This window comes from Corticium candelabrum, chromosome 7 (assembly GCF_963422355.1).
Source record: "Corticium candelabrum chromosome 7, ooCorCand1.1, whole genome shotgun sequence".
Classification (NCBI taxonomy): domain Eukaryota; kingdom Metazoa; phylum Porifera; class Homoscleromorpha; order Homosclerophorida; family Plakinidae; genus Corticium; species Corticium candelabrum.
Genome location: NC_085091.1, coordinates 2,275,327 through 2,300,073, shown reverse-complemented (window position 1 = coordinate 2,300,073; position 24,747 = coordinate 2,275,327). Strand labels below are relative to the sequence as shown.

Here is a 24,747-nt window from a genome sequence, read left to right as displayed (position 1 = left end):
CGAGACGCCACATCAGCTGAACAAAAAAATTTGCTTCCCTATAGAATCCTAGATCATTACTGCTAACCCCTATTTATTAGTCTGTTACTTGAGATTGTCACCTTGAATGTGCAACTTGAAGGAGACAGTGTCAATCATCAAATTGCTTTATTACGTCTAGGTGCTGTCACTGAAGATTAGATAGAATATACTTAGCCGGAAAGTGCAACTGTCATTTCAATTTTGTATTTGTGATTTTCTTATATGTAGTAAATCAATTTTCAACTTTGTAATTTGTAATTTTTGAATAAAAATTGGTCCAAAAATTGAAATACACCATGTACTTTTCAATTTTTAACCAAACTAAAAAATTGAAAAATTGAGTGGACGGAAAGTGCACTGACCCTGTAGGCTGTAAGTTACAGCTCAGCGCTATTATCTGAAACTCTACTACCTACTGTTTACTCTCCCAAGTGTAATTGGAAACCTTACCTGAGACAGTAGGTTGGGCTAATTACCTCAATGTGCCAAACGTTATCACGTGACGAGATATTATTACAAAAGCCTGATCTTTCTCATAGACTTCAGGTCAGAGATTAGGAGGGTTTATGGGTAGTTGCTTTGTTACATCTTATTTAAACCACATTTAATTTCTACGAGTGCCACAGTAAGGACCAGAGAAAAAACCACACCTTCAAATCCCGGATGTTTACTTTCAGAAATGTAATGTGCGCACACCTAAATAGGAAAAGTAGGCGTGGTTGTAAAAAAAGTAGGCGTGTTTTTAGTTTTAATTGCTCTGGCGACCACCAAATTTGGAGAATTTTAAACCCTGCAGGGTGCAATTAATCTGGCTGCTTTTCAAGACCAAGAGGCACAGCGAAACGTCGGGACGGCAGGAAGTCGCAGTCATTCTCCATTGTCAACAACAGATTCAAAATTGCCATCAGATTAAATTCAGCAATCACACTACATGTATCGGTCACGTGACATATTCTAAACCTATTAGAGCATGGTTTGTAACGAGATCTATCAATATGTTAGTGACCCTCAGCCACTCGGACCTAGCAACTTGATAAATTATCGACTTCATCGAATGATAGATCCCTACAACGTACCGGGTCATGCTCTATTACCTAGTAAACGAAGAAGCACTAAAGTTGGCTGCTATGCAGCTTGAATGTAATTAGCCGGAGCCAATGACCATCGATCGTGAGAAGGCGACTGGACACATTGAGTGGCGAGATAAGGCTGGTTCACAATTTTGACGTCAACATCAAAGACACCGCCTTGACGTGGGCGGCATCCTTTGTTCTATTCCAGCGTCAGCGTCAGCGTCATCGTAAATGTGAACCAGGCTTTACATTATTCGAAACTGCCAATATATCTGAATGTACCTGAACTATACTTTCGCTGAGATTTCACGCTGATCCGACGCCATTCGATCACTTTCAATAATGATTCCACTATGACGTAACAACCATATGACACTTTCAAATCGCTCACACTTGAAAAAGTTTGTGTTGCAATTAGTTTAAGGTTGACTCAAAGTTTGTCACAAAATGCCTGTACTATTATTGTTTCGTATACAGAAAAGTGTTCTCTATAACATACTCAGTCTTAAGGAATATCTGCAGGGAAAGTGTCAAAAAGTGGTGATACGCTAACACACTTGTTGCCGATTCTACACCATCTTTTATTGTATATATACCAATGTTTTTGTGGGAATGTAAATGTGTTTGAACTTTCTGTGTTTGTTTCAACTACTTACCTGTAAAGGCTATAAAGTATAATAAGTAGATAACGGATTTATGAGATGTAATAGGTACTATAGTCAATAATTATTATTTATTCAATCAATGTTATTGTCATCATCATCATCATCATCATCATCATCATCATCATCAACATCAACACCTTCATATGTCAGCCGGTCTGCGTTTATACCGCCAGATCCTCTGCAGTTGCTACAGGCAGGGGAGAATTTCACATGGTGCTTCTTGCATGCACACCTTAATGTATTGCAATCAGTCTGACAATTACACCATATCGTACGTAGGAGCTCATCAGGAGCTGGAGGCGAGTCACTCTGAACTGGCTTAAGTCCTTCTTCACTCTCTCTCCACCCCTATTCTACTGGCGTAAGTTCAACCCCAGAACCTTTCATTGTTGTATTTGAAAGTATACATGGAGACTGTGGTACTTTGCTGCAGCTGAAGTGGGTGGCAGAGTCTGTGGTTGAATATGAGCTGTTTTAGTAGCCACCTTCTCGCAGAAACGCGTTTAACGTAGCGAATCAAGTCCTTCTGCAGGTTTCCCATTGTACAAACAAACCAATCCTTGCTCTCCTGCAACAATAACATCTTCGGGGGAACCTGACTGTGCATCGAACACCTACCTTGCTCTCGAAAGTGTGTACTTGATTTGAACTTCTTAAGGGACCGGTGGTCAACTTTCTTCTCGATTTGTGTTACATTTAGCTTGTAGGATGAAGTGTGGATACTGTCTTCTAATTAATTAACTTTTAATAAACAGGACGACTGATTATTGTCGTTTTATTCTAGCTCATCTCGAGCGTCTAAGTAGGTTGCTTGCCGTTAAGTGTTCTTTGAAGTAGGAAGCACTGTCTCTAGAAGGCTGTTGGCCACCAAGATGTTCTAATAAATTGGTGGAAGTTCACAAAAAGGCGTTATTCACACTTCATGGAACAAGGTTCTCACAGCTCTAGAAGACCGTTTGCCACGCAGGTATCTGGGATTACACTCTTCTGTCATTAATTAATTAATTAATTAAATAACAAAAACACAGTAACGCCATTTGACCGTTTGGGTACCATGGATCGCCGTTCTGCAATTCCGAGTTTCTGGTCAACACAGATTTACAGGTGTCTGATTTTTAAACCATTCTTTGCGATTCCGTCGTTGGCAGACGTACAGAAACGCTAGCCGTTTGGCCGTTTGGGTACGTGCTCTAGACGCATTACAAAGCACATGTAACTGTAGCTTTTGCACTGTCGTCTACTGGAGCTCCTCGTTCTTTTCGATTCTTATAGCTCGTTTCATGATGACCTATTTTATGATAAATATTGTAGCCGTTTAGCCTGGTGATTTGGGCCGTGGCCCCCGTGGTTCGTAGGGATAATGGGTGTGAAAAGTCAAAACATGATACCTTACGGGAGACTGCATAATTTGCTGTTCTCTATCGCATACTTGTAACCTTTAGCGTTCTGTGTGAGTTAAGAGGTCAAGTGACCACAACCGCAACACGTCACAGGTCAAGGCTTATTACATGTAATTCCAGTTTAGTAGGGGTTCTTGTGACGTATTTCTTTATCATCAAAACCGGCGTAGTCTAGAAGATGGTTGCCGATTGTTTAGGAAATGTATCTACTGCTGCTAAATGAGTAAGGAAGTCCATTGCGTTTTACAATGTATTTCTCCACTCAATGTGTCCAGTCCTCTTCTCACGCTTTCTAATTGTCTCTGACTAATTCATAGCTGCCTAGTGTGTGTTGTTGACCTCTTCCAACTTCTTCCAAAACTGGAAGACAGGGGGAATGGAATGGAAGAGGCGTTCGATTGACAGTCTTCCTCTTCCGAAAGACTCTTTCAGCTCCTGGCTTGAAGATGCTAGAGTTCTAGAGCGCAATTTACGCAAGCAGCAACTGCCCTGAGATCCATACGTGCTCTAACTGAGCATGCGCAATCAATCTCTCGCTTTTCCAGTCTCTTCCAGAAGAGGTCAGTCAAAAGCGCCTCTATCGAGGGTTTGCATTTCAAGTGCTTAATTGCTTCATTCTTCTTTAAAATTAATTAATCATGTAGAATAATCTAGCTGCTCTTGAGGACCAAGAAGCACAGCAAAACGTTTGGACGGCTGGAAGTCGCAGTCGTTCTCCATTGTCGACCGACAAAGAGGGTACATGGACAGGGGTAGGCACACAGTCGTTAGAGCGTTTAGGCAAGTCTTGGATTGTTAATTGAACGCGGTGTCAGAGTTGAAGGTTTTCTTAATATGCATTTTTAGCACCTCACAGGTTACAATGTACTCTAGGTTACAATGATTCAAATGGCTCATTAACTATACATAAAGACGTAATCGTCGTCTAGTTAGTCACCAAAACATCTACAGTCAGCAGCAACAGTTGGAGTATAGTGACCCGATGACTCAATAACGGTGATGTGGCATCAACTGACAGACGTTAACAAGGACAACTCTACCATTGCCCATGATAGAAATCAGCCTATCGCAATCGTTGGCATAGGTTGTCGTTTCCCAAATGGAGCAAACGACGTGGCTGCGTTTTGGAAGCTGCTTTCCGAAGGAGCTGATTGTACTACACCTACTGAAGATCGTTTTTACGACGCGTCAAGGTACTACAACCCAATTAAGAAGATGCCTGGTAGAATGTACAACCGTTGTTGCGGATACTTGACGACGCCTGTTGATCACTTTGATCGCAAGTTCTTCAATATGTCGCCCACTGAAGCCAGTCATATGGATCCCCAAGGTATAGGCAAACACACATGTTTACTATAGTTGTGTATATGTATGTATGTCTGCTTCGATGTCAGTCAATTCATCCCATTGTTTGTAGTACGGTTACTTCTTGAAGTAACTTGGGAAGCTTTGGAAGACGGTGGCATGCCAGCCAGCAGTCTGAGGGGAAGTAACACAGGAGTGTACAGTGGACTTCTAACTGATGGTTAGTTCTAATTCAATTCATTGACGTCATTCTTTGTTTGCTAATTGAATTCCTTTGTAGAATATTCAGCGTTTTGTACTGAGCCTTATCAAAACATGACCGCATACACTAGCTCAGGCAACAACCCGTGTATGATGTCTAACCGAATTTCTTACCAGTTTGACTTTCGCGGTCCTAGCTTATCCATCTCTACGGCTTGTTCCTCTTCACTTTACGCCATTCAACTTGCCTGCGCCGCATTGCGTCGCGGAGACTGTGATTTGGCCTTGGCAGGAGGAGTAAACCTTCTACTTCTTCCTGTACTAAATATAGGCATTTCACAGGCACAGATGATGTCAGTCGACGGCAAATGTAAAAGTTTTGACGCTTCTGCCGATGGCTATGCAAGAAGTGAAGGAGCGGCAATGGTCGTGTTGAAACCACTTTCAATGGCCCTTGCTGATAATGACGGCATCTACGCCATCATACGTGGCGGTGCTTTGGGTAATGACGGTAAGACGTACGGTGTCGCTCAGCCTAGCTACGAAGGTCAAGTTGCAGTACTGGAGAGAGCTTACAGAAACGCGGGCGTGCATCCTTATAAGGTGAATGTTGTTGAAGCTCATGGAACGGGAACACAAGCTGGTGATACAACAGAAGCCAGCGCACTGGGCCAAGTGTTGGGCAAATGTCGAGATCAAACTCAACCAAGTCTTTACGTCGGTTCGGGCAAGTCCAACTTTGGACACACTGAAGGTGCGGCTGGCGTCGCTGGAGCTATCAAGGCCGCCCTGCAGTTGCGCATGAAACAAATAGCGCCAGTTGTTCATTTCAAGAATCCCAATCCGAAAGTCAATGTAAGAAGACAATCACATGCGTTTTAAAATAGGGTCGTGCAAAGTGTTGATCATATGCATATTTTCTAGTTTGATGCTTTGAAACTGAAAATTCCAACTTGTCTTACTGAGTTTCCTTGTCACGACGGTCCAGCGTTGATTGGCTGTAGTTCGTTTGGATTTGGTGGCGCAAATGCTCACATTGTGATGCAAGAAGCTCCCACACCACGTCGGATAAGGACCACTCCATCTTCTGATTATGGAAATGAAAACATTACAGAAGGGGCTTCCGCCCAGCTTTTGGTAATCTCTGCAGCTTCACCCGCTGCCTTGAAAGAACATGCACGTAACTGGGCTACTTTCCTGCTTCAAACAGCGGACAGTGTTCAGATATTTAGAGATATCCTCTACAGCGCCGCTCTTCGGGCTCATCATCACTCTCATCGCTTAGCTGTTGTTGCTCCAACTCCACAAGAAACGGCCAGTGTTCTGCATGACATTTGCAATGACAAAGGTTCAACAAGTTGCATAACAGGCACAGTCATGGGCGAACAAGCTCGTCGGCCCCTTGTCTTTGTATACTCCGGAATGGGAACACAGTGGTGGGCAATGGCAAGGCAACTGATTAAAGAACAACCACTGTTTGCACACAAAATTGGAGTAAGTATATTTTGTGTTTACGTGAAGAATGAGAAATGACTACTCACTGTGGCCTTGTAGGAAATTGGATGTTTACTGAAGAAATGTGGTGCTAAATGGTCACTGATAAAGGTGTTGACCGAACAGCAAGAGAACAGCATTATTAATCAGCCAGGTAAGTACAACTACTCTCTATTCCCCATAAGTGTCAACTTTGAAATCTGCAATATCTCCGCTGTTTTTGCCTTTGCGATGATCTTGGTATTGTTAAAACCGTAGGTCTGGCGTTTCTGTTTATTAAATTATCTCAGCCCTCCCTACAAAGAGGATAACGTTTTTTCATAGCAAAGACATATTCAGAACAATGGGTGATGCCACGGTCATTGTCCAATTATCTTGTTAGATGAACAGATTACTCTATGTTATTATTATTTCGCGCCATTACACTACTAGTCTACTAAGCAGCGTCTGATTAGAACAGTTTTATGTCGTTCTCGTTTACTGAGATTGACACCGTTCTTGTATACTGAGTAGCAATTGCAACCATTTAAGTTAAACAGTGTAATATGGTACAACTATAGCTGTTTTTCATCTTTTAGTGAGTACACCTGGCCTTGACCTTGTTACTCACTTCCGAGTTCACACTTATAGGAAATAACAGTAAATACTTGGAACGCTGCATTATGAATTCAGCATGATAGCGGCAAAACACACAGTCTTTATGGTAACTGTCTGATGTCTACAGTATGTGATGTTTGTATTGTGTGTCTATTTATTGTGTGACTGACTGCCAGTGCATTGATATTTGTAACTCTATTGTCCATTTTTACACGTGTCCCTTTCTCTTATAAAACAAAAAACAAACGAGACTAGTCGTAAACAATACAAGACAAAACAAGGGGTTTCTTAGACTAGACGTGCTGCTAGTAGAATGTGGCCATTCAGGTAGGTTTTAGGTTGTTGAGCTTTTCAACCTAACAGTGTCAACACTTTCCTGAGTTGTCTTCTATTTTGTTGGTATGGCTGTTTCTTGAACCTCTATCTCAAACGATCGGTGTGGCAGGTCCTATAGAACTTTTTCCAGGTATACAATCCAGTAGTTGAATGTATACCGTGTCTCCTAATTGTAAGTCTGGCATGTCTTTGGCAGAACGATTACTTTGGTCAGATGGCTTATTAATTTCTTTACCTGGTTTCTGTACAAGGAAAGGGTAAGTAAGACGTTTGGGGTGGGCAACAAACTTTGAGTGTGTTGACTGAAAAGCCTGTGAGCCAGACTTGGTGGCGTGGCTTCTGTAGAGGTGTTGCAAAAATTCGGAAATACAAGCTATTTATCTGATCCAGTTTTCATGGCTTAGTTTCACAGTCTTTTAACGGTTTTGATGGCATTTACAACTTTGCCATTAGACTGAGGATACCCTTGGCTACAGTCCACTCGTCTGATGTATAAACTGCCACTACTTTACAATTTCTGGAATTGTGCAGAGTAAATTGTGGACCATTATTGCTAAACACAATAGCTGCTTAGGAAAATGAGTCTTTTAGACACTGGACTGGACTGAGTCTGTTGTCAATTTTGACCGCTTGTTCACTTGGCAGTAATTACTGAAATAGTCCACTATTTTAAAATTATCTTTACCATCAAACTCAAATAAGTAATGCTAACGTTTGCCTAGGGTAGGGTGTTTTTGTAAGAGAATGTTGCTCAATCTCTTTTTCTGCTTCATATCATAGGCTCAGCATACTTCACCATGAGATAAAGGTTTTTGTAACCCTGACGACGTGGCTGGCCAGTATAGAATGACTGTGGCGCTTTTAAGACAGCGCCATTAACATCAGTGTATGTGTATGAACATTCTTCATAGTATCTTGGCGTATGTCCGTTGGTAAAGTGACTCAACTTTCTCGTGCAGTGTACAGGATTTTATCGTAGACAGCTATCTCATTTCAAACAGTGAAATATGGCTTTAAATATTCCATTAGCTCATTTTGTAGCAGTCCAGCCAGTCTTGACTTAGTCATCAACTTCTGAAGGGTACAGTAGCGTCCTGCTGTGTTCAGTCTTCATTCGGACCTCTTTGAGTTTTTCTTCGTGAACATTCACACTGCAAACTGATTCCAGAAAGTCAAATTCAGCATGCACAAGGAGAATATCATCTGATTCTTTAATTCCATGTTCCTTCAGATACGCTTTGGACAACACATTTACAGTGTACAGCTCTTCTCCTTTCCTGTAGCATGTTGTTGTATCATATGCTTGCAAACACAAAATCAACCGTGGCACGTGCTTCAGAGTACAGTGAAGTGGTTTCTTCATTATAAGTTCTAGTACTTTGTGATTCGTCTCTTCTTGTACAGCACGGCCAATGGTTATGGTGCAAATGCTGAGGGCCAAAAACTATATAGCTAATAGGTAATAGTGGGTCTGAGGGCGGTATGATACCACCTGCCAAAAAATGTGTTTTGTATTGCAGAGATCCTTAAAAATGATCCGCTTCTCATTTTTGCCTACAATGTATCGTTGGCCTCCTCGTGGCTCCTGAGACGCCTGTAGCCATTGAGAGACTGAAGTGGTATAATTGTGTGGGGAAATTGAGCTAATTACCTCCTGCAGAATTGTGTACTCCAGCTGAAATTGTGTCCTATTAGAGAAACAACCCCTATAGTATAGTGTGAAAATGTCACAGTTGTTCATGGCATTGACGACGAACTGGCCAGTAGAGTGGACTACCTGCTGCCGTTTTTTAGTGCAGTGTGTCAACCATGTGTTCAAGTATTTGACGAAACACAAGATGGTTAATTGTTGTATTCCAGCAAGTATCATAGGACGTGAGATGTTGTTGTGAAATGGGGTTATATACCTACACTGGAAACTGGGCTTCAGATGTTCAATGTTAAAGGTTTTGATGAAAATGCTGATATGTCCCATCGAATAGACCTGAATACCGAAGAGGACCAACGAGTGGCGGACGAGAACATCCGTCTTGCCAACAGAGATATTGAAATGGTGAAGGAACCTGTTGAGGCCTATAAGAATGCCTTACAACAAGTTAGATGCCTCCTGGGCAGCCCCAGCCGCGTCTGCTCCAGCAAACATCATTTGCCAGAAAACAACTGATCGAGTGTATCAATGAATTCTGGCAATCCTGGAGCTGGGACAGCCTCCAAGGGTCAACCCCGCGAATGTCCTCAGATTCTGGACCAAGGAGGCGCGACCGGATCTCATCAAAGTGCTAGCACCTGCTATTGCTGAGCACTGTTCCATACCTTCTGAAGATTCCACACCCGAAATGAGAGCATGGCGGTCTCGGCTGTTGCAGCAGAAGCTGAGACAGGCGAGGGCGCAGCATCAGAAGAAGACAACGTATCCACTTATAGCATCTAGCACACTGCGCACCAACACCTTCCCAGCACGAGCACTCCCTTTTTCCGCGACCAACAGACCCCCACAGCAAGCCAGCACATGGAAATTGCGCCCTATTAGACAAATGCAATCTATAGTATAAACAATGGCGATAGCATTAAAAACTCTTGCCGCTGTTCAATGAAGCAGTGCGCTCTCACGGTGGAACTCTTGTCAAATTTCCGATGTATATATGCAGAAATTCCCCTAGAGTACATACAAAGGGATATATCTAAAATTCTTTCCGGTGCTCAAACTATGCGTTGTCATGGGCGACTCCTGTTAAATTTTCTATTTGTACACAGAAATTTCCTTATAATATACAATACAATAGGATAAGAAGATTGTTGCCGATGCTGAAAAGTGATGTAACGTGTTATCAAGAGTGTAAACAACAACCTTTAACTAGTTACAGACCCTCGCTGCCGTCATAACGCTCTTTATATGTCTCTTGTCTCGTTCAATCGACTGCTACTCGACAAAAAACGATTGCAGCTTTTTACCTTGCAGTCCCATTTTTCACCGAGTTTCACCAGACGCTCCATGTTCTACCTATCTTTTATTACGTCTTCTCTTTCGCTGAACTACCGGCGTTCTCCGTTACTCCTACCTTGTTCCCGTCGGACCCCCAATGTCACGAGTCGCTTCAAGGATATAATTGAGTACACGCACGCATGCAGCAGAAGAAATGCGGTAAAAAGAAAAATCAACGTGTGACTCACGCAACTATACTTAACAATAACAGCAACTAACTGAAGCTAACTAAATGTACAAGTAACTAGATTTTATATGTTGCCGGCAACCGGCATTCAGTCATTTGACTTCAGGCAATCTCAGCTCCTCCCCTCCTCTCCAAATATGGTAATAAACTGTAATCTAAAAATAATTTTCATGCTGTTACGTGATATTTTATATGCACAGTCCTTCTGTATACCTGCGTCTGACAAGAACGTCGCGGCTTGAAACGCACCTGTTGTCTACATTCTCTTCCCTGTTGAACTAGCTCTCATTTCACTTTCAGTGGGCCAGGAGGTGGTATGCCACTTAAGGGCGAAGGGGTGTACGCGTCCAATGCGTCTTGGACAGTTGCTGTGGCGTATGATGCTCCACCAGTTTAGCATTTCTTCCTAGTCTTCTATTGGCGCACGTTAATCCAAACTTTCTAGGTCACGTTTTAACAATCATATGTGACGGGGCATTTCTGTCACCATGTATTCTATCTGATGTCTATCTATTATGTGACTGACTGCTAATACCTTGATACTTATGATTTTATTGTTTGCTTCCTACGTGTTGTTTGTAATAGATATTGCTCAACCCTCCATTTTTGCCGTCGAAGTGGCGTTAACAGAACTGCTGCGAGCTAGTGGTATATCTCCGTCTGTTGTGGTGGGGCACAGTGTTGGAGAAGTAGCCGCCAGTCATGCGGCCGGAGTTCTCACTCTACCGCAAGCCGTCAAAGTCATCTACCATCGCGGTCGTTTACTAAGAAGAACTGCAGGAAACGGCACAATGCTTGCTGTTCTTTCAGACGTAGAAACCGTAAAGAGACACCTTCCACCTCGATCTCAATTTTTCAAAGAAGAAGAAGATGGACCTCAATTTGAGAATATTGATATTGCTGCTGTCAACAGTCCCAGTCAGGTCGTATTGTCTGGTAGCAAGTCTGCTCTAGAGCAAGTGGAAGCAACTCTGAAGAAGTCGAACATAAGGGCCGTTTTCTTACACGTCAACAATGCGTTTCACAGCTACCAGCAGGCAGGTCTACAAGCATCTGTCTTGAAGAAGCTTCGAAAGCTTCAATCTGTCATTGATGCTACTTGTTCCATTCCGATGGTGTCTACAGTTACTGCCGACTATGTGACGTCAGAAATGGTTGCATCCGCAGAGTATTGGTGGACTAATATTCGATGTCAAGTGAGATTCAAAGATGCCATCGAGAATCTCTTGAACGATGGTTTCAAACACTTTATAGAAATCGGTGCCCACTCCGTTCTCGTGCCTGCCATGAAGCAAATATTTTCCGCCTTGGGACTAAGCCAAGAAACCCATGCAATACCAACGCTGAGACGTTCAAAGGACATTTCACAAGTTGCCAATGACCGTCACAACTTTCTTTACTCCTTGGGTTCTCTCCACGTCACGGGAGTTACTGTCGACTTTGCTGCTCTCTATAGGCCGAACGATCACACTTTTACACCTCTACCTCTGTATCCTTGGCAGCGTGAGCTCTGTTGGACATGTGACCCAATCTTCAAAAACAGAATTCTGTTTCCTGTAACGAGTCATCCTTTGTTAGGACAGCGACGTGCTGTAAATCCAAAATGCGTAGAAGAAGAGTCGGTTGTGTGGAAGTGTAGCTACGACGGTGCGACTTTGCCGTGGCTTGCCGATCACGCTATCCAAGGAAACATTGTTATACCAGCTGCCGCTTATCTCGAGATCTGCTACGAAGCTGCCAAACAGCTGGTCGATTCTGCGTCTTTTCTCCTGACCAATGTCACGTTGGAGCATTTTTTGTTTGCCATTGACAGCAAAGCTACGGTCACCACAGTTGCTGAACGTCGAGGGTGCTCAACATACTCGATAGGCGTATACACGCAGCATATTAACGGAACTTGGCAACGTCATTCTCACAGCACCATTAGCACTCGACAGCAAGATGATGTTGCTTTGCCTATTGACGAGCTTGATGCAGTGAAAGAACGATGTGTACGCCGCCTGTCGATGGATGACTTTTACAAGATGGTTAACAGCAACGAAAGTTCGTTTGGATTCACTCTGCGTTCTACTTTCCAGGGAGTAAAATACGCACTGATGAACAACGAGTACTCGGAGTGTTTGGCTTTAGTAGAGGCTCCCCCTGGCGTAGAACAAGAAATCCATAGATTCAATTGCCATCCAGCTCTTTTGGATACATGTTTGCAAAGTATGTTACTTATTTTCGAGCGAATTTTAGTGACATTATAACGATGCACATTGTTTTGTTTCAGCATTTGGCGTAACGCTTTCCCTTTACAACAAAAGGGCTACAAATTTTTCCAATGCTGCGAAGAAAGAAATTGTTTCAGTTCCTCAGTTTGTAGGAGGATTCAAGGTCAATGGTCTTATGCCACTAAAGTTTTGGGTGCTTGTCAAGTTACAGTGGATTGCTGGGACTGAGAAAAGGAAGCGCTCTGGTACGGTAACAGTTATTGATCATGAAACAGGTAACACTGTTGTCCAACTGACAGGCGTGACGGTAACTAGCATCTCAGAGGCTAACGTCGAACGACCTCACTTTTGGGGATTTGAATGGAAACGATTGTCGCAGCTATCTTTGTCTGGAAGTGAAAAGATTGATGTTAGTCGCACGTTTGCAATTTTTGCAACAACTGGCACTTTGGGTCAAAGACTGAGCGATGATCTATCTCAGCAAAGCGTCACTAATGAACTATTTGAATTTGACGATACAGATAATGCAAAGGAGCTTCTGCAATCAGCGACTCATTTTACCGACATAGTTATGTTGACAATAGAAGGAGTTAAACAACGTTTACTGTCTCACGATGACATTACCACAATGACGTATGAGCAGTTTCAAGAATACCAAAGGCGTTTCTGCTGGCCGGTAATACATTTGGTTCAGGAACTGGCCCAGCAGTATCCTAATTCTGTGCCTAACGTATGGATAATAACAGCTGGATGCAAGCCTGTCGATGACAAAGGAAAAATCGATTCTCTACAAAGTACAGTGGCAGCTTTAGCATTGACTGTCAGCCATGAACATCCCGACATTCCCCTCACATTGATTGATTTACCATTGAGTATGTCAGACAAGGAAACAACTCTGACTCTGATCTGTTATCTGTCCAGTAATCCTAGCTATGAAAATGAAGTCAGTTTACAGCTCACTCCAGACGGTCGTGATATCAATGTGTATGTAGCGCGTGTCCGTGAAATCGACGAAAACGAAGTGAATGGTGACGATTCAGAACAAACGAATTGGAATTTGATTAAAAAAGGAAGAGATAGAGCTACAGGCACAATCACAGCGGCTCCTTTCCTGTTAGACCATAATCTCACTGACTGCCACATCTTGGTCAAAGTGGACTCCTTTATTCCGGTAGATCACAATATTCGAGTGACGCAAACACAATCCGATTTTACTGGTGAGATAACGGGATGGTTTTCCGGTTCCGTTGTAAGATCAAGTAAAGGCAAGTTTGAAGAAGGGAACTGCGTTACTGGTCTTAGTTCACAGATCGGCAAGTATATTCTTGTGTCTGAAGACGTCATCGCATCAAAACCACAAGCGATGTCTCACGAAGAAGCCGTTTGGACCGCTAAAGAAATGTTACAGCCGTGGTTATCTTTGACAATGGGGGCCAAGTGTAAAGCCGGAGACATCGTGTTGATCTACGTCGATGAGAAGAGCAACACGCTGCCTGCATGTCAGGTAGCTATTAGTCTAGGTGCTCGCGTACTAGTTGTAGCTGACGACCGCTTCATAGCTAGAATTTCTTCTCTCCGCAGTTGCAGTGTCGTCAGCAAGAGAGAATTAGCCACTGTTGGTGAAACGATGCAGACCTTGTTTGGAAGTGCGAAAGCAGAAGTACTTCTGTTTGGATCAGCCGAAGTAGACGATGAAATGCAAACGCTCACCGATGTTTTGTGTTCCTTTGGCTCTGTTGTTGTATATAGTCTGAGGTATGCCGACAAATTAGACCAACGCAAGGACGCCATCCAGTTGGTGTATGTCAACCCATCACTGACGATCAGAGAATGGAACTCCAAGTCGAAAATCGTCAGTGCCTACTCCATCTTCATGACGTTTGCTTCAGAAGCTATCAACGAGTGGCGAAGAGCCCCCGTTAAAACGCAAAGCATTTCCCAGTGGCAGCGGATGATGCCTGGGCGTGCGCACGTTCCGACTACATTCGTTCATGATATCGTTACCAAAATAGACCAAGCAGTCAATCCATGCTTGCCGCGCACTGCGCATTTCTTTGTTTCTTCGGTCGAAACATATCTTATTACTGGCGGTCTGAAAGGATTCGGACTCGGCCTTGCTAGATGGCTAGTAGCGAAAGGCGCCAGGTATGTAGCATTACTCGGTCGCAGCGCTCCTACGGATGAGGCGTTGAGCACCGTCCGTAAACTACAAAACGGCGATGGTGTCGTCAAAGTGAACATTTTCCAAGCCGATGTCGCTAATGAAGACGATTTAGATGATGCATTCTACAAAATTTGCCAATCTATGCCACCAATTGGCGGAATATTCCACTGTGCTGCAGTCTACGCTGACAGCTGGTTAGTGAAGATGAACGAAGAAACTTACTTTAAGGTGCTCATGCCCAAGGCATACGGTGCTATTCTTCTTCATCAACAAACTGTGAAAAGGCAATTGCCGATCAAGCACTTTGTTCTTATTTCGTCGGTCACCTCTCTCTTTGGCAATTCTGGACAAGGTAACTATTGTGCAGCCAACAGTTTGCTCAACGCCTTAGCTGAATGGCGCATTCAACACAAACTACCGGCAACCGCCATTCTGTTTGGTCCCATTGGAGACGAAGGATATGTGGCTCGCAGTCAAAAAGTGATGAAAGAGCTAGAAACAAAAGGATTCTCTTCGCTCACTCTAGATGAGGCAGTGGATGCGATGGCTCGAGTGCTGTGTCTCAACATCGCTTCTATTGGTATACAAGGTAATGCAGATGTCAAATTGATGGTTTGTAATTTCATGACTTCACATGGACCAATGAAGTTTTCACGAATGAAAGACTTTGCTGTCGCTGCAGTAAACTCAGAACCAGATTCCGCTAAAAGTGAACACATGATCTCTTTGATAACTCTTTCAGCAGAAGAAAGAGTTCCGTTTGTAGTCAACATGTTGTCCAAATGGCTCGAAACCAATGTAGGCATTGAAAGCGTCCAACACGACGACGTGCTCGTTTCTATTGGGGTAGACTCTATTACAGCCAGTGACCTAAGCAGTCATTTGAGTCAGAAGCTCAACATTTTGGTTCCTCCCGTTCGTTTGTTAAATGATCGTTGTACAGTTAAGAGTTTAGCTCGTACTGTCGTTGACATGGCAGAGCAAGAAACGGAAGAATCAAGTGGTGATCATCTCGATATCAATAACTGTAATCCAGAGAATGGTAGTGGTAAAACAACAAACTCCATCACCAAGTGGCTGCACACTTTGACCGAACCGTCTGATGTGAATATGATTGTTGTTTGCTTTCCACCTATGTCGTTTGGCCTTTCGTCATTTTCAAAGTTCAAAGAACCGCTGCAGAAGGCAAACGTTCACGCTCTTGTCGTCGTACCTCCTGGTTGGTCAGGAAGAGAAGGGGAACGATGCATTAATGATCTCGAGCTACTCGTCACGGAGGCTGTTAACGCCTTACTTCCTCATCTTGAGCAAAGTCAATTCGTCTTCTACGGTCACAGCTTTGGATCACTGATTGCTTACGAAGTAGCCAATCGTTTGCAAACGACACACGGCCTCTCTCCTTTGCGCTTATTCGTGGGTGCTTGGTATGCTCCTCATCTCTCCGCTCTTCATGTCAACAGCTTCAGCTTTCCTCCAGCTATATTTCAACCCTCTACTTCTGTGTCGGACACACTCAAGTACGCTCAGCAGTTGCCATTTATCGAAAAAAATCCCATGCTCTTCAAACGACAACACCCGGTTGCTGTTGCTCGATTTCGAAATCAAATGTTGCCGTGCATCGAGGCAACCTTCAATATGAGTCTCCGGTATGTGGGAGACAACGGACGACTGTTGTGCGGTATCACTGCCTTCAGTGGCAAAGAAGATGCTTTCGTCAGCTCGGAACACGTCGTAGCTTGGAAAGAAAATGCAGTGGATTATCAATCATTCGAACACATCTCCGTACCTGGCGGTCACAACTTTTTGCATTCTCTTCCAAAACAAGTTCTAGTTGCTATTGTTAGATCGATCACATCATTGCAGAATCATTCGATCCATACAAACTAGGACAGCACGAACAGAATGAAGCAAGGAGACAATAGTTGGAATATCTAGTAGCAATTTTTGTAGCTTCATGTTAGTGATTGTGTCAAATATTTAGCGTTTATTTGTGGTAATAATTTTGGTATGCTATAGATGTACAACCTTGAGTCGAACGGTTGTAGCTCAAATGTTTTTTTGCTAGTTCGGCGAGCATTTTACTGGCAATCATTAGCAATAGAGTGATTTGTGTTGTTTGAAATCTCTTCCTACATGACTCAAACTTATTTCGCTCAGTGGTGTCTTTTAATAGAAGATGGTTGGACCACGGCCCGGCCCTCGATCCAATAAAATGTTTTGTATTAGGGTTGGTGTTCTAGACGATTCTAAAACTCAACAAATTTAGTAACTATACCGAAATTTGTTTAAACTCTTCTAGGCTACTCTAGATTAATTAATGAGGAGCCTGATCCCCTACTGACAAAATATAATCATTATAATTTATGACATAACTGTTACCTAGAAACTATCAGTTGAAACGTTCCAAAATTTATTACTTGCTAATGCTAGTAGAGTTTCAATGGTCTAACAATTAAGTTGTCTTTATAGCAACAAGACACGCCTCCGCTGATTTAAACGAGGTTGCAACGGTTATTGTGCGCTCGCTTTGCTCGAACGTGCAGGGAACGCGAGGCTACGTAGATCGCGAACAGTCTGATGTGATTAGAATCTTTTCTTGAGCGTTCAAGCTCGTTTTGACGAGTTTCGCTACCTCGGAGTGTTCCAATTTTGTATGGAAAAGACGTCAAATGCGCTCACCAGCATAACGGAGGTAAAAATTGATTCGTCAGATTGTTGTAACTCGTGTAACGAATCGTCGTGCCAAGATTTTAGGTTCTACGCTTTGTTTTACCAACTTAATAGAAGGCTCGTAACATCGGCCATACTGTCTTCGCGCAGCGGTCGAGTGCGCCGGAAATTCTCGGCAAGTTGCAAGGTTGGTTGGAAACATGCAAATGAGCTAGAAGTAAGCTACAGGCACTGTTTGTACACTTTAAGAGACGAATGGAGCTAGTCATGTTGTACCGTCGCTTCTGACTAGGAGGAAAGGAATACCGGAAGTGCAGGCTTACTCAAGAATGCACGTCGATTTGAAGGTGAAGCCAGGAGTTTTGAATATTGTCACTTTGCAGACGTAGCAATTGATGATGAAATGAAATTATAAAGGAAAGAGTTAATAGAAATAATTTTTTTCGTTTCATAAAATCGGTCTGGGTAGGGATTAAGGCCCTTTTTAATTAATTAATTAGTTAACTACCATTTATATACGCAGTACGCACCAACTAAAAACAAAGATGTCAATCACAGCTTCTGTCTTTGCGGATGGCTCTCTTGTCACTGCAGACCTGCGTAAGCAGGACGACGTTGTGTGCTGCATGGCCAAGTACCTGGGGCAGACTTGGTTGACTCTGCGCCATACACGCGTCATTATCACCGTCGCTGTGAACGGGGCTACTAGAGGTTCACATCAATTATCGGACGCTCCCCAATATCGGACACTGGCGTACAGAAACCAGACGAAGATTTCTTGTATCTAAGGCATGAATGTAGAGAGTAGTCACACGGTAACGACGTGCTAGATTTACAGTGGCGGATCCAGGATTCTCACCAGGTACAGGCGCGGTCTGTCAGGTTCGGTAATGACGTCACCAGTTAGTCACGTGTCCATGTTCAACATTTTCGCAGCTGGCCCTCTAGGAATATCTTATAGTCATCAGTTCAAATGAGGTCGAGTTTGTGATATTTTCATATTATAACTATATTTCACTTTACTCAACACATGCAAAACAGGTTGATATATAACATCAGAAAACAGAGGAGTGTGGAAAACTAACATCACTGATTCAGAACTGAAGAAGAAATCTGATGGACCGACAATACAACCATCACTGAAAACAATGTCACCGTCACTGTGATTGTGCTTCTTCTGTTGTAGCAGTTGGATCCAGGAACAGCAAGCGTCTCGGATATGCCTTCGCAAAAGAGTCTATCACACGCTCATGGTTGACAGACAAGTCCTTGTGGACAAACATGAGCACTAGCGCATTTAGCCTGTCTTGTGCCATCGTGCTCCGCAGGTCTGTTTTGATCAGCTTTAGTGCAGAGTTCGCTCTTTCAACTGTGGCTGTGGTGACGGGTATTATCAACAACAGGCGAAGAATGCAGACAATGTTGGGATATGCCACTTCATTCACAGCACCCAGCGTCTCTGTAACACTGGTTGGTAAGGTAGCAGCACCTGCATACTCCCACTTCCTCTTCCATCGGCGTATCTCGGCCTCAAAAGTTGGGTCATCAGGCAAATCTGGAGCATAAGCCTTCAGGATAGCTGCCTGGTGGTGAGGAGTGAGGCTCTGGCAGTGTTTTGGCAGGAGCAGCAGTCCTTGCACTGATGCATGGCTCATGTCAGTGAACCTACTGCCAAGTTCACTGATCATGCTGTCAATGAATGGAATGAAGACAGCTCTCCGCCAGTAGCTCTCTGGAGTTGATGCAGGATGATTGCTGCGTAGTGTCTGTCGTGCAGCTAAGCGAGGAACTTGTGGATGGTCTTGGTCTAAGACACGGGATGTAACTGCTGATGCAGAGGCGAAAATTGAAGAGAATTCTCTCTCACTGTTACTTCTGATCTCTTCTAACAGACCTAGAACTTGGTTGATTTCACCATATGCCTCCAGCACATCCAATTGCGATCCTTGCAGTAGAACACTCAGACACTTTGTGTAACCGAACAGATATGTGCAGCAGTGCAGAGCTACGATGAATGAATCTGACGTTATCGAGCGGAGGAGGCCATTTGCCTCAGTGACAGACTTCGCATCGTACTTAGAGGCAGCAGTTGGAGTGGCAATGATCTGGCCTGAAATAACTTGGAGGCAGTGGACTAAGGCAAAGTACATATCTCTGAAGTCTTTTAAGGCAGTATGCCGTTCTACCCAGCGAGTTTCACACAGTAGCTTTAGCTTCTGAGCTCTGATTGGCTTTTCACCGGCAGATGTCCGCTTGGTGTTTTCTTGTTCAACACTCTGCTCTAATGTACGTTGCCGTTTTGGGGAGTACTTGAAGAAGAGCCCAACAGCCTTCAAGTCGGAAAGCATGCAGTGAACTTCAGACACATTACAAGACTTTGTCAACGCCAAGTTCAGTTGGTGACTGCAGCAGTGATAGTACTGTGCCCGGGGTACATGGTCTCGAAAATTCTTCTGGCAACCGTTAAGGTGGCCAGACATAGCACCAGCACCATCATAGGCCTGGGCTCGACAACGTGTTTCATCAAGACCAAGCTGCCTCAAGGCATTCCGTATCTCAGCACAGATGCTACTACCTGTCCCAAAGCTGCAAGCAATGAACTTAATCAACTTCTCTTCTGCCTTGTTGTCCTTCATGTATCTAAGAGACACTGCCAACTGCTCCCACCCACTTACATCTCTTACTTCATCTGCCAGCACAGCAAAAAACGGACTACTTTTTACATTATCCACTATTTGCTGAATTATGTCATCTGCCATCAATTTCATGAGGTCATTCTGGGTAGTTTTCGACATGTAGGTGGCATTACGAGAACAACACTCAAGGTGCTCCTTCAGGACAATATCGCCAGAATCGATAGCAAACTTCACAAACGCCATGAAGTTACCTTGAGGTGAATGATCATATGTAAGGTCATCACGGTGACCGCGCAGCGCTACACCTTCACGTGCAGCTAGTTCTAAACACCTCAGAACAGACAACAGTATACAACGATTGGCAGATACCCTTTCTGTAGCTGCTTGAGACTGCATCAGGTCTATCCTCTCAGAAGGGTGCTTGTCAGTACTAAGAAATGCCAGCGACTTGGCAGCAGCATTTCTGTGGTACTGGGTAGATTCATGCTCAGCAGCATCAGCAATAAGATTCTTCCAATCCGTGTGAAGACGGACAACAAAATTATCACCACGGCATGATCCCTCTCGATAAACGGTAGGAAATAATACTCAGGGCAAACAAAAGAGGCCTTCTTCCTAGCGTTTTGCCATAGTATCCTAGCCAATCAAATTGGTCAAACCACTTTTTCTGGACAAATCTCTCTGAGTAGCCACTCTTCCTGCGCTTATCAACATACTTCCTAAAAGGCAATATTGTCTGCTCGCTTGGTTTTCTCCTAGCAATCACTTTCACCTTGTCCTCATCACTGAGTGCTTTCCCTTCCATGGCTGTAGCTACAGCCTCCAAGAATGATCCATGGTCACTATCACTAACAACCTCTGCAGTTGTCGCAACCACGTCCTGACTACCACCTCCTGACTACCACCTCCAGACTTCATATTACCAACTCCGTCACTTACTGTCTGCACACTGTCATCGTCCTCACCAGCAGCAACCCCACTTTGACTGTCGTCCGAGATACAGTTAACACTTGTACTAGTGGCCGCATCTCTACACTCCTGGGATACTCTCTTCGCTGGCTGAAACATTTCTGTCAAGCTCCTCTGATCAGCAGCCCTCTGCTTAGGAGGACGCTTATGACCGTACATCTTTCAATGACTTCTCTCCGCCAACAACGAAAACTAGATAGTCGACCCTCCTGTGGAAAGTTCTCGCAACTTCCGTAGCACTAGTCTCGCGTAGCCAGACCTTACCCGCTAAAGCAAAGCGAAGTGAGTACTGTAGGGTCTGGCTACGCGAGGCTACCGAAGAACACTAGTAGTCCAAGACAAGCTCGTGTGCTTTGTGCCAAACTGGCGCGCTAAAGTTCCAGAGCTCGAGTTCATGCATGAAACACACGTGCACGTTAGCCCAAACGATACGTGGGAGTCGATGAAACGCGCACTACCAGTAGTCGACGACGTGTGAGGTACAGGCGCGCGCCTCTCGCGCCTATCCCTGGATCCGCCACTGATTTAGCTTGATTACTTGGCGTATTGCTGTTCACTGTGACAAAATAGAACTTCCGCTGCTTTTCCTGTATATCCGACACGCCCATCAAATATCGGACAGACACGCCGGTTTTTGCTTTCGACGGTACCACAGTTCGCTGTCTGCACCTTGAAATAATAGGTACATGTCTCTTCTACTCGCAGTGATGACAACAGATCGGCAGCTTTGCACGTTGCTCTTCAGGAAGCTGAAGAAGAGGAGCGGGTCTTGTTCTCTAATATCGGACACCCGAGTTTGCTTGATGCGAGTGCAAATAGGCGAGAACCGCGATGAATTGTGTTAATGTTGACTGCAGGCGTTTTGTTAATGTCCGACAAGCATCAAGAGCCTTTGACTTGTCTCTGAATCGAAAGAATTAGCTAGATATAGTCGTCTACAAACAAATGAATGAATCTACAGGTGCTAAACTGAGAACATTTATAGGCTTCCCTCATCTAGCACGTCCTGAACATCGCCATCGTTCGCGAACAAATGAATGTAGAAACGGCGGCGTATAGCCTCGCGTAGCCAGACTCTACCGTCGCGTCATCTAGAACACGGCTTTTTGCGATCGTAGTTGTCTAGTCCGCGTCTATATTGACCATAAATTCATCATAGCAGTCATTGCAAGATCTACGTTTCTCTTCAAATACTTTTTTAGTTTGATATGAAGATAAGTCAAAGACTTTCCGTGCTTGGTGGGCATTTAGTAGACGCCTGCAGTCAACACTAACACAATTCTTCACGGTTCTCGCCTATATTGCACTCGCATCAAGCAAATCGGGTGTTCGATATTTCGATAGAGAACAAGACCCGCCCCTCTTCAGCTTCCTGAAGAGCAACGTGCAAAGCTGCCGATCTGTTATCCACTGTGAGTAGAAGAAACATGTATCTATTATTTCAAGGTGCAGACAGTGAACTGTTGCACCGTCGAAAGCAAAAACCGGCGGCAGTCCGATATTTGATGGGCGTGTCCATATACGGGAAAGCAGTGGAAGTTCTATTTTGTCACCGTGAACAGCAATACGCCAAGTCATCAAGCTGAATCTAGCACGTCGTGTTACCGTGTGACTACTCTCTACATTCATACTTTAGATAAAAGAGATCTTCGTCTGGTTTCCGTACGCCAGTGTCCGATATTGGGGAGTGTCCGATAATTGATGTATGACTCTACCCATGCAATACATGACTTACTTGCTTGCCCAGCTCTGTCAATTTGTCCAAGCTACACAGAGTCACGCAGAGTGGACCGACATCTCATGTTGTATTGCAGAGACAGAGGGCGATGTCGGCTTCTTGTAACTTGCAATTGCCACCGCTTTACACACTGCTGACACCCAAGCCACTGCCGACAGCAGGTTGTAATGTTGCCGGAGGTCTTGTAAAGAGGTGGCATATTTGGCACTGAAGAATCTTCGCTGTCGTTTCTGCCAGTCTTTTCATGTATTGGGTAGTACGTAGCCTAATTCACAGCGACGGTGTGCGCATGTGATCATGACTGCACAGAGTCAACCGAGTCTGCATGAGCTACCCGAGGTACTTGGCCAGCACACGACGTCATCTGGCTTATGCAGGTCTGCAGTGACAAGAGAGCCATCCGCAAGGACAGAAGCTCAAGATTCAAGTCCCGAGGTGATTGAGCGAATTGATGGAAGCATGTACGCTTGCGTGTGTAGAGCAGCTTTTAGTTGTTGTGATCGTTGTTTTTAGTTGCTGTACTGCATGTATAAATGGTAGTTAATCTAGAGTAGCCTAAAGAGTTTTAACGAGTTTCAGTATAGTTACTAAATTTGTTGAGGTTCAGATTTAGATAGACTGTTGCAATTGTTAGAATTTTATGTGGTAATAGATAAATTCATATACCATGCATATGTACTGTGCTCATCAGCAATGGCTGCTCGCACCTGAGATTGATTATTTGGGGGGAGTGGGAGATTTTCTTCTCGTTAGAGCGGAAATTGCAAGAGATTGTCCTAGAGCGGAAGTTGTCGAAGAACCACTCTACCCCTTCCAATCAGCAGCACGCGTTGGAATGAAAAGGGCTCTCTACTGTGTTGAGCTATGACTACTGTCTATTCCCCGTAAGTGTGAACTCGAAGTGAGTAATGAAGTAGATGTCACACCAGGTGTGCTCATTAGAGCACTAGGAGCTGCTCCAGTTGGCCCATGTTACACCAATTATCCTAAATGTTCCAGTTGCTGATCGGTTGGTCTTACAAGATAATTGGATAATATCATTGCTCCACCCATTTTTCTTTGATATGCAAAAGTATTATCCTTCCGTTTCCTTTAGAGGAAGGGCTTAGATAATTTGATAAACAAAAATGCCAAACCTAGCGGTTTCTAACGATACCGAGATCATCGCAAAAGTCCAAATAACAGCGGAGATATAGATGATTTTCAAAGTTCACACTTATGGGGAACAGACAGTAGGGCTCGCGTTCCACAAGACTCCCTGCAGCATACTTGGCACAAGGCTGTTTTATTTTTCGTTCTTGCTGTGTTCATTTTCGTTCTTTCCACGTTCAATTTTTTTCACATTCAACTCAACCAGATCTAATCAAAAATAGAAACTTGAAAATAGAAAAATGAAAAATGGAAAATGAAAAATCAAAACAAAAATTAAAATATGAAAAATTAAAAATAGAAATTTGCTCGCTGAATTAAATTTTTAGCGAAATAATTGAAAACCTTTGACAAAAAAATTGAAAAATGAAAAATGAAAAATAAAATTGAAATTTGAAAATTGAAAATTAAAATGGCCGGAAGGGTCACGGACCCTGGATCTCTTCCAAGCCCCATGCTTGAACATTTGGGTTTCTTTGCCTAGTCAGGAACAAGAGAATTGAATTATGTGATTAATACAGGTTATTATAAGAGGCCGTTCGCATTTTACAAAAAAACGAAAACTTTCTGTTTTAAGGGAGGGGATAAATTCTTGTTTCGCTCTCTAGCTAAACGGTTAACCAGAAGTAAAAATGCCGTTATGGACAACGTGCTTTGCAAGTATTCTACTCGTAAAGAAACAGGCTGGAGAAATGCTCGATAATTGACCACAGACGGGACATTGACATGTACGGGTCTTATTTGCAAGATGGCGGTAAAGTGCTCCTTGTTTCCTAGGTACTCAAGACCCATGAATGACTATGAGAAGGTGGTGGAAACGTTGTGGCATACGATGAACCTCCAGACAACAGACGCAGGGACAGACTTTGTACAGTAAGTTTAATACTAATACTGTACATATCGTCTCTAACAGCTTATACAGGTGACACCGCACAGATTAGAAATC

At 43.6% G+C, this 24,747-nt stretch overlaps 2 protein-coding genes and 1 long non-coding RNA gene across 3 annotated transcripts; 2 read left to right on the top strand and 1 right to left on the bottom strand.

The window, feature by feature from the left end:
• The first annotated feature begins 4,123 nt into the window (after positions 1 to 4,123).
• On the top strand, positions 4,124 to 16,755 carry LOC134182124 (phenolphthiocerol/phthiocerol polyketide synthase subunit C-like). Its single transcript, XM_062649470.1, has 7 exons — positions 4,124 to 4,489; positions 4,577 to 4,684; positions 4,745 to 5,520; positions 5,590 to 6,159; positions 6,220 to 6,313; positions 10,848 to 12,470; positions 12,535 to 16,755. Exons 1-7 carry the CDS (start codon positions 4,159 to 4,161, stop codon positions 16,524 to 16,526), a joined length of 7,494 nt encoding a protein of 2,497 aa, XP_062505454.1. The 5' UTR covers positions 4,124 to 4,158; the 3' UTR covers positions 16,527 to 16,755.
• A 444-nt stretch (positions 16,756 to 17,199) lies between these two features.
• LOC134182654 (uncharacterized) lies at positions 17,200 to 24,428 on the top strand. The gene is made up of 3 exons (XR_009970379.1): positions 17,200 to 17,331; positions 17,387 to 17,496; positions 24,410 to 24,428. It is a non-coding gene; the product is annotated as an uncharacterized LOC134182654 (long non-coding RNA).
• On the bottom strand, positions 18,467 to 21,073 carry LOC134182341 (52 kDa repressor of the inhibitor of the protein kinase-like). The gene is made up of 3 exons (XM_062649743.1): positions 20,885 to 21,073; positions 20,573 to 20,843; positions 18,467 to 20,508 (listed from the first exon to the last, which is right to left on the bottom strand). The coding sequence occupies exons 1-3, from the start codon at positions 21,071 to 21,073 to the stop codon at positions 18,467 to 18,469; spliced, it is 2,502 nt and encodes an 833-aa protein (XP_062505727.1).
• Positions 24,429 to 24,747: the final 319 nt, after the last annotated feature.

Excerpts from the sequence above, each read along its gene's own strand:
- LOC134182124 (XM_062649470.1), top strand. The coding sequence starts at position 4,159 with ATGTGGCATCAACTGACAGACGTTAACAAGGACAACTCTACCATTGCC. Across the intron at positions 4,685-4,744 it reads CAGTGGACTTCTAACTGATG|AATATTCAGCGTTTTGTACT; the intron begins GTTAGTTCTAAT and ends ATTCCTTTGTAG. Across the intron at positions 6,160-6,219 it reads TGTTTGCACACAAAATTGGA|GAAATTGGATGTTTACTGAA; the intron begins GTAAGTATATTT and ends GTGGCCTTGTAG.
- LOC134182341 (XM_062649743.1), bottom strand. The coding sequence starts at position 21,073 with ATGTACGGTCATAAGCGTCCTCCTAAGCAGAGGGCTGCTGATCAGAGG. Across the intron at positions 20,844-20,884 it reads ACGATGACAGTGTGCAGACA|TCAGGAGGTGGTAGTCAGGA; the intron begins GTAAGTGACGGA and ends TGGAGGTGGTAG. Across the intron at positions 20,509-20,572 it reads TGATTGGCTAGGATACTATG|AGGGATCATGCCGTGGTGAT; the intron begins GCAAAACGCTAG and ends CCGTTTATCGAG.